At 45.7% G+C, this 10,239-nt stretch overlaps 1 protein-coding gene across 1 annotated transcript; it reads right to left on the reverse strand.

Moving 5' to 3' along the window:
* Positions 1–6,568: 6,568 nt before the first annotated feature.
* LOC123119891 (probable polyol transporter 6) lies at positions 6,569–9,870 on the reverse strand. Its single transcript, XM_044539853.1, has 3 exons — positions 9,613–9,870; positions 8,970–9,316; positions 6,569–7,979 (listed from the first exon to the last, which is right to left on the reverse strand). Exons 1-3 carry the CDS (start codon positions 9,755–9,757, stop codon positions 6,906–6,908), a joined length of 1,566 nt encoding a protein of 521 aa, XP_044395788.1. The 5' UTR covers positions 9,758–9,870; the 3' UTR covers positions 6,569–6,905.
* Positions 9,871–10,239: the final 369 nt, after the last annotated feature.

Consider the following 10,239-nt stretch of genomic DNA (forward strand, 5'->3'; position numbering starts at 1 on the left):
ACTCCGAACAACATTCAGTCACCAAATCATATAACTCATATAACACTATATCGTCAACGAACGTTAAGCGTGCGGACCCTACGGGTCCGAGAACTATGTAGACATGACCGAGAGACCTGTCCAGTCAATAACCAACAGCGGAACCTGGATGCCCATGTTGGATGCTACACATTCTACGAAGATCTTTATCGGTCGAACTGTTATGACAACATACGTAATTCCCTTTGTCCATCGGTATGTTACTTGGGCGAGATTCGATCGTCGGTATCTTCATACCTAGTTCAATCTCGTTACCGGCAAGTCTCTTTACTCGTTCCGTAATACATCATCCTGTAACTAACTCATTAGTCACTTTGCTTGCAAGGCTTCTTATGATGTGTATTACCGAGAGGGTTCAGAGATACCTCTCCGATATTCGGAGTGACAAATCGTAATCTTGATCTATGCCAACTCAACAAACACGTTCGGAGATACCTGTAGAGCATCTTTACTATCACCCAGTTATGTTGTGACGTTTGATAGCACACATGGTATTCCTCCGATATCCGGGAGTTGCATAATCTCATAGTCGAAGGAATATGTATTTGACATGAAGAAAGCAATAGAAATAAACTGAACGGTCATTATGCTAAGCTAACGGATGGGTCTTGTCCATCACATCATTCTCCTAATGATGTGATCTTGTTATCAAATGAGAACACATGTCAATGGTTAGGAAACCTTAACCATCTTTGATCAACAAGCTAGTCTAGTAGAGGCTTACTAGGGACACGGTATTTGTTTATGTATTCACACATGTATTTAAGTTTTCGATCAATACAATTCAGGCATGAATAATAAACCTTTATCATGAATAAGGAAATATAAAATAACAACTTTATTGTTGCCTCTGGGCATATTTCCTTCAGTCTCGCACTTGCACTAGAGTCAATAATCTAGATTACATTGTATTGAATCTAACACCCATGGAGTCTTGGTGTTGACCATGTTTTGCTCGTGGAAGAGGCTTAGTCAACAGGTCTGCTACATTTAGATCCGTATGTATTTTGCAAACTTCTATGTCTCCATCCTTGACCTTTTCACGAATGGAGTTGAATCGTCTCTTGATGTGTTTGATTCTCTTGTGAAACATGAATTCCTTTGCCAAGGCAATTGCTCCAGTGTTGTCACAAAATATTTTCATTGGACCCGATGCACTAGGTATTACACCTAGATCGGATATGAACTCCTTCATCTAGACTCCTTCATGCGCTGCTTCCGAAGCAACTATGTACTCCACTTCATACGTATAGATCCCGCCACGACGCTCTGCTTGTAACTGCACCAATTGACAGCTCCACCATTCAATATAAACCCGTATCCGGTTTGTGACTTAGAGTCATCCGGATCAGTATCGAAGCTAGCATCGACGTAACCATTTATGACGAGCTCTTCACCTCCATAAACGAGAAACATATCCTTGGTCCTTTTCAGGTACTTCAGGATGTTTTTGACCGCTGTTCAGTGATCCACTCCTGGATTACTTTGGTACCTTCCTGCTAGACTTATGGAAAGGCACACATCAGGTCTGGTACACAACATAGCATACATGATAGAACCTATGGCTGAGGCATAGGGAATGACTTTCATTTTCTCTCTATCTTCTGCAGTGGTCGGGCTTTGAGTCTAACTCAGCTTCAAACTTTGTAAAACAGGCAAGCACCCTTTCTTTGACTGGTCCATTTTGAACTTCTTCAAAATTTTATCAAGGTATGTGCTTTGTGAAAGTCCTATTAAGCGTCTCGATCTATCTCTATAGATCTTAATGCCTGATATATAAGCAGCTTCACAGAGGTCTTTCATTGAATTTTTTATTCAAGTACCCTTTTATGCTATCTAGAAATTCTATATCATTTCCAATCAACAATATGTCATCCACATATAATATTAGAAATGCTATAGAGCTCCCACTCACTTTCTTGTAAATACAGGCTTCACTGTAAGTCTATATAAAACCATATGTTTTGATCACCTCATCAAAGTATGTATTCCAACTCCGAGATGCTTGCACCAGTCCATCGATGGATCGCTCGAGCTTGCATACTTTGTTAGCACCTTTAGGATCGACAAAACCTTCTAGTTGCATCATATACAACTCTTCTTTAAGAAATCCATTAAGGAATGCAGTTTTGACGTCCATTTGCCAGATTTCATAATTCCAAAATGCGACAATTGCTAACATGGTTCAGACAGACATAAGAATCGCAACGGGTGAGAAAGTCTCATCGTAGTCAACTCCATGAACTTGTCGAAAACCTTTCGCGACAAGTCGAGCTTTGTAGACAGTAACATTACCATCAGCGTCAGTCTTCTTCTTGAAGATCCATTTATTCTCAATGGCTTGCCGATCATCGGGCATGTCCACCAAAATCCACACTTTGTTCTCATACATGGATCCTATCTCAGATTTCATGGCCTCAAGCCATTTATCGGAATCTGGGCTTATCATAGCTTCTTGATAGTTCGTAGGTTCGCCTTGGTCTAGTAACATGACTTCGAGGACAGGATTACTGTACCACTCTGGTGCGGATCGTGCTCTGGTCGACGTACGAGGTTCAATAGCAACTTGATCTGAAGTTTCATGATCATTATCATTTGCTTCCTCTCTAGTTGGTGTAGGCATCACTGGAACGGTTTTATGTGATGTGCTACTTTCCAATTCGAGAGAAGGTACAGTTACCTCATCAAGTTCTACTTTCCTCCCACTCACTTCTTTCGAGAGAAACTCCTTCTCTAGAAAGGTTCCATTCTTGACTACAAAGATCTTGCCTTCAGATCTGTGGTAGAAGGTGTACCTAATTGTTTCCTTAGGGTATCCTATGAAGACGCACTTCTCCAATTTGGGTTCGAGCTTATCAGGCTGAAGCCTTTTGGCAGAAGTGTCGCAACCCCAAACTTTATGAAACGACAGCTTAGGTTTCTTGCCAAACCACTGTTCATATGGTGTCGTATCAACGGATTTAGACGGTGCCCTATTTAACGTGAATGCAGTTGTCTCTAATGCATAACCCCAAAGCGATAGTGGTAAATCGGTAAGAGACATCATAGATCGCACCATATCTAATAAAGTACGGTTACGACGTTCAGACACACCATTACGCTGTGGCGTTCCAGGTGGCGTGAGTTGTGAGATAATTCGACATTGTTTTAAATGAAGGGCAAATTCGTAACTCAAATATTCGCCTCTGCGATCAGATCGTAGAAACTTTATTTTCTTGTTACGATGATTCTCCACATCTCTCTGGAATTCTTTGCATTTTTCAAATGTGTCAGACTTGTATTTCATCAAGTAGATATACCCAACCTACTCAAATCATCTGTGAATGTCAGAAAATAGTGATACCCGCCGCGTGCCTCAACACTCATCAGACCGCATACATTGATATATATTATTTCTAATAAGTCATTATCTCACTTCATTGTTCCGGAGAATGGAGTTTTAGTCATCTTGCCCATGAGGCATGGTTCGCAAGTATCAAATGATTCATAATCAAGTGATTTTAAAAGTCCATCTGCATGGAGTTTCTTCATTCGCTTTAGACCAATATGACCTAAATTGCAGTGCCACAAATATGTTGCACTATCATTATCAACTTTGCATCTTTTGGCATCAATATTATGTATGTGTGTATCACTACTATCGAGATTCAACAAGAATAGACCACTCTTCAAGGGTGCATGACCATAAAAGATATTACTCATATAAATAGAACAACCATTATTCTCCGATTTAAATGAATAACCGTCTCACAATAAACAAGATCCACATATAATGTTCATGCTCAACGGGGGCACCAAATAACAATTATTCGGGTCTAAAACTAATCCCGAAGATAGATGTAGAGGTAGCGTGCCGACGGCAATCACATCAACCTTGGAACCATTTCCGACGCGCATCGTCGCCTCGTCCTTAGCCAATCTTCGTTTATTCCGCAACTCCTGTTTCGAGTTACAAATATGAGAAACCGAACCAGTATCAAATACCCAGGCGCTGCTACGAGCATTAGTAAGGTACACATCAATAACATGTATATCAAATATACCTTTGTTCACTTCGTCATCCTTCTTATCCGCCAAGTATTTGGGGCAGTTCCGCTTCCAGTGACCAGTCCCTTTGCAGTAGAAGCACTCAGTTTCAGGCTTGGGTCCAGCTTTGGGCTTCTTCCCAGGAGTGGCAACTTGCTTGCTATTTTTCTTGAAGTTCTCTTTCTTTCCCTTGCCCTTTTCTTGAAACTAGTGGTGTAGTTAACCATCAACACTTGATGCTCCTTCTTAATTTCTACCTCCGCAGCCTTGAGCATTGCGAAGAGCTCGGGAATTGTCTTGCTCATCCCTTGCATATTATAGTTCATCACGAAGCCTTTGTATCTTGGTGGTAGTGATTGAAGAACTCTGGCAATATCACAATCAACTGGAAGATCAACTCCTGGCTGAGTCAAGTGGTTATAATACCCAGACATTTTGAGTATGTGTGCACTGACAGAACTGTTCTCCTCCATCCTGCAGCTATAGAACTTGTTCGAGACTTCATATCTCTCAACCCGGGCATTTGCTTGAAATATTAACTTCAACTCCTGGAACATCTCATATGCTCCATGACGTTCAAAACGTCTTTGAAGTCCCGGTTCTAAGCCGTAAAGCATGGCACACTAAACTATCGAGTAGTCATCAGATCGAGCTTGCCAGATGTTCATAACATCAGCTTCAGCTCCTGCAGCATGCCTTTCACCTAGCGGTGCGTCAAGGCCATAATTCTTCTATGCAGTAATGAGGATAATCCTCAAGTTACGGACCCAGTCTGTGTAGTTGCTACCACCATCTTTCAACTTAGCTTTCTCTAGGAACACATTAAAATTCAAGGGAACAGTAGCTCGGGCCATCGATCTAAAACATAGATATGCAAAACTATAAGACTAATTTCATGATAAATTAAGTCCAGTTAATCAAATTACTGATGAACTCCCACTTAAATAGACATCCCTCAAGTCATCTAAGTGATACGTGATCCGAATCAACTAACCCATGTCCGATCATCACGTGAGATGGGGTAGTCCTCAATGGTGAACATCTCTATGTTGATCATATCTACTATATGACTCACGTTCGACCTTTCGGTCTCTAGTGTTCCGAGACCATGCATGTCTGTATATACTAGGTCGTCAAGTTTAACCCAAGTATTCTGCATGTGCAAAACTGTCTTACACCCGTTGTATGTGAACGTAGAGTCTATCACACCCGATCATCACGTGGTGCTTCGAAACGACAAACTTTCGCAACGATGCATACTCGGGGAGAACACTATTATCTTGAAATTTAGTGTAGGGATCATCTTATAATGCTACCGTCGATCTAAGAAAAATAAGATGCATAAAAGTAAACATTACATGCAATCAAAATATGTGACATGATATGGCCATCATCAATTTGTGCTTTTGATCTTCATCTCCAAAGCATCATCATGATCTCCATCGTCACCGGCTCGACACCTTGATCTCCATAGTTGCGTCGTTGTCGTCTCGCCAACTATTGCTTCTACAACTATTGCTAACACATATCGATAAAGTAAAGCAATTACATGGCGTTTGCATTTCATACAATAAAAAGACAACGATAAGGCTCCTGCCGGTTGCCGATAATTTACAAAACATGATCATCTCATACAACAACATATATAACATCATGTCTTGACCATATCACATCACAACATGCCCTGCAAAAACAAGTTAGATGTCCTCTACTTTGTTGTTGCAAGTTTTACGTGGCTGCTACGAGTTTCTAGCAAGAACCGTTCTTACCTACGGCAAAAACCACAACAGTGATTCATCAAGTTTGCTGTTGTAACCTTCTTCAAGGACCGGCCGTAGTCAAATCCGATTCAAGTAAAGTAGGAGAAACAGACAACCGCCAGCCACCTTTATGCAAAACTAGTTGCATGTCTGTCGGTCATGTAAGATTGGTCCGGGCAGTATGTACGCGGACCACTTACTTCTCTGGTGTCTCGCAAGCTGGTACTCACGCCCAAAGGTGTGGGATCGAGTCCCATGCCAAGTGACTGTTTTCTTCTCCAATGACATTAGTTTAGCTTGTGAGGGCATGTACAACGCGGGCGCTTAGGCCCAACGCCAGGGTTTTGTTCCTGGCCGTTTTGATCAAATCCCGTTCGATTCTAGGATTCTGTCTAGCATCGATGCCAGCCGAGTCGTCAGGCGCTTCCTTCTTTTTCTGTTCGTACGACCCTTTTTAGGAGGAGGTATGGATATTTTTTACGAGGAAAAATAAGTTTGTTAGCGCTAGAATAGGCGTCCGTGCGTTGGGGTAACAGACTCCTACATTGACGCAAACTCCATAATTATTTTTTTCGATTATCTAAGCACCCGTACAGGCGCCTCTCCATTGTAGATGCCCTGACGGTCAGTTTGCCAAAAACACTTAGTAAAAAAAGACAGTTCCCGAGAGGTCAAAGTTTTGGTTGTCATGGTCAGTTTGCAATTTTCCCCTTTGAAATCAGTTTAGGCTGTATTTATATCAAATAAACGAGTTCATGGCTTAAATCGATCACTTCTTAAGCTATATCTGCTGAAGCATACAATCAGTATGAGTGAATACTAATGACGCGTTTCACTCGCTATTGATAATATCACCGATACTGCAGAGAAGTACAATGACAAAAGCTTTGAGAAGCTTAATACCATCAATGATATCACATCATTGTATAGGGTCACTAGCAATCTTAGTTGGACAGTGCTCCGAGACCTCAGCATCACATTGTATTTTAGGTTTGTCACTAGGGATGCCGGTTGGCTTTAAATACCACAAACTGCTTGATCGGGCCAACACCAACAGTGACAATTCTTTACCGGTAAGAATTACAAACTTCCCCCCGGGCGCGCCGCGCCTGCTTGCACTCGCACATGATTGATCACTGCGTCGTTGGCGGAATCGTCGAAGAGCGCCTCCATCTCCTCGAGGGTCCTCCCCTTGGTCTCCGGCAGGAGTGCGTAGACGAAAACCCAGGACGCTGCTGCGCACCCCGCGAAGATGTAGAAGCTTCCGGCCATGCCCACAGCCTCGTACAGCGATATGAACGTCATCCCCACCACGGCGCTCATCACCCGGTTCACCGCCGTGCCGATGCCAGTGCCCTGCGCGCGTAGCCGGAGCGGCAGGATCTCTGACCCGTACATCCAAATTACTGGCCCGAACCCCAGCGAGAAGGTCGCCATGAACGCTGCGGCGGCCGTCACGCTCGTTGCAGCGGCCCACCACGCGGCGCTCGCTCCCGCGTGCGCCGTAGGCGACGCTCGAAGGGAGAAGCCTAGCACGAGCAGAGACACGGTCATGCCGCCCGCACTGGTGAGCAGCATGGGACGCCGGCCCAGCCGGTCGGCCAGAAAGAGCGGGATCACAATGGCCACAATCTTGGCGACGCCGAGGAGGATCGTGGCACCGAGAACCGCGGACTGGGAGGTCACTCCGGCGTGGTGGAACACCCGCGGCGCGTACAACACGAGCGCCGCCACGCCGGACGCCTGCTGGAAGAACTGGAGGCCGAGGATGGCGAGCAGCACGCGACGGACAGACCGCGTCGGCCGGATCAGTATGTCGCGCCAGACGCTTGTCGACCGGGTCCTCTCGTCGCTGCCGCCGGGGACGGCCTGCTTGGAGCTTTCCTGCGCGGAGGAAACGATCTCCTTGAGGCGGCGGTCAGCGAGGGCCGCATCGCCCGTGGTGCGGGCGAGGACACGGCGGGCCTCGTCGTGGTGGCCGTGGAGTACGAGCCAGCGCGGGGTCTCCGGCATGGCGAGGAGCGTGGCGACTGCGAGAAATAGCGGCGGGACGGCGCCGACGCCGATCATTAGGCGCCAGTTGACGTTGTTGGGAAAGCCGGCAAGGGCGAAGTCGGCGATGTAGCTGAGCAGGATGCCCGCGTTGCCGGCGATCTGACGTGGCAGGCATATAAAAAAGAGGGTGAATAAGGCAGCACGTATTGACCCATCGAAATTACTATGAATTTATGACTGACAGGCAAATACCATGAGAACAAAAATGACACACACACATCTTTTACATGGAATAGGTAATTTGTTACTTTTTCAATCTTTTTTCCTCACGATCTCGATGAGAACATGAGAATAAATTTGGTAATGGGACAGCGCGAGTTTTGTCAGTTTGGCCCGAGTTCGATGTTAGTATAATGCATCTGCTAACCGGGAAAGGGGAACTTGAACTTGTGCTCGAACCATCCAGGCATTCTCCTTCCAGATCGTGATAGATAGATTGTACATTCGCTTTCGGTAAGATTATATTTACTCCCTCCTTTCCTTCCATCTACTCTCCTTGACAGAACAATAATTTGTGGTGCATTCATGCATGTGTACCCTGTGTGGCCAAGTGCCAACGAATCATGACTGGGATAATAACTCTGCGTTACATCAGATAAGTTCGATCCCTCCCGCATCAAAAAGACAAGTTCGATTCGTATTCGCTTTATAATTCAAGACAGTTAGTCTGACGTGACTCGTACGAACTAAAGTCGTCTCAATGATTAATCTCTCTCTCTCTCAAGGTTTTTTTTAAATAGTCACTCTGTCTTTCTCTGCAATCATGTTTGAATAGTGGAGTACTAGTATTTGTTCCTCCACCCCACGTACGTACGGATCCAGCAATCCTAGGATCCAGTTCGATCAAGGAAAATATTTATATTTTATTGCTTAACCTAACATATAGTACTCGTATTTTATTAACACAAAACTAGCACAGCCCAAAATAGGAATGTAGCATCATACAGGCTGAAATGAGTTAAGTAGGATCCAGCTCGTCGCCGGCACTCGCGACAAGTATAGTTAATTTATTAATTAATTCGCCAAAAAGGTAAGTTAATTAATTTAGCCGTAAGATAAATTACATGAACACGAACGAATCGAGCATACCTCGGGGATGGAGGAGAGGAAGCCACGGGACGCCGCCGGCGCCATCTCGGCGATGTAGACGGGCGCGACGACGAGGCCGAACCCACACGCGACCCCGGCGACGAGCTGTCCGGCCATCAGCACCGCGTATCCTCCCGCCACGCTGGTGATCGCCGAGCCGGCGAAGAACATGGCAGCGGAGAGCGCCATAGTGCGGCGGCGCCCGGCGCAGTCGCACGCCCAACCCGCGGCCAGCGAGCCGACGAGGGAGTAGATGCTGGTGGCCCCGATGAGCACCTCGATCTGCGCGTCGCTGATCCCCAGGTCGTCCTGCACGAACTTCTGCGCCCCGCTCATCACACCTCGATCTGCGACCACGCAAACCAGGTAGATCCGGCAAAAAATTAATCACGTACGCCATGAAATCGAGTTTTATTATACAGACCAAATTTACACGAGTAGTCTTCATGTAATAAGATTTAAAAAAGCGCGCTTAATCGATGTACAAACGCGATGAATTGCCGCATATCTGGCAGGCAGGCAGGCAGAACCTAGAGCGGATCAAAATAATTTTTGATGCAAAACGTAGAAGGTGCATGCATGGTGCATGCATATTCAAGACACAGCTAGATCATCTGCAGGTAGGTCGCACAGGGTTGCTTACTGTAACCGTAGATGACGGAGATGGCGGAGGCGACGAGGGAGCAGACGAGCGCGTAAGCGCTTCCGGCCGCGGCGGCAGCCTTCCCGCCGTCGCCGGGAAGCAGCGGCGCCTCGAGCTCGCCATGGCGCTGTTGCTCCTTGTCCATTACTATTATTATATCTCAAAAAAGAATTGGAGCGTAGCTAGTTGACCGCGCGAGACCGCTGCTCCTCCGAAGGAACTTCTTTTATTTTTGGAGGAGAAATGCGAGAAGGAAGTGGGGATCACGAGTATATATATACACGATGGAATCGATCACGTGTTCACGCGGAGTTGGGCGCTGCTGCTGTGGTAAATTACCTGATTAACCGAGAGCACACGCACACAAAGAAACGAGCACCGGTTCACACCTACATCGGCCTTGAGAGTGTCGGTTTGGGCCTATGACAAGTGGGGCCTTCGAGTCAGCAACATGCCAGGGCAAGATATTTGGCTGGCACGCGCACGTGCATGATTGGGAGCACGTGACACAGTACTAAGATCCGCTTTTATTTGGAAACTATACGTAAGCTGGCACACTTATAACGTCTAGCTAAGATGCAGCTAAGCTCGCCATCCCTTCTTCTTCTACCGAATAAGCGCGTGGAT

Source organism: Triticum aestivum, chromosome 5D, assembly GCF_018294505.1.
Source record: "Triticum aestivum cultivar Chinese Spring chromosome 5D, IWGSC CS RefSeq v2.1, whole genome shotgun sequence".
Lineage (NCBI taxonomy): Eukaryota > Viridiplantae > Streptophyta > Magnoliopsida > Poales > Poaceae > Triticum > Triticum aestivum.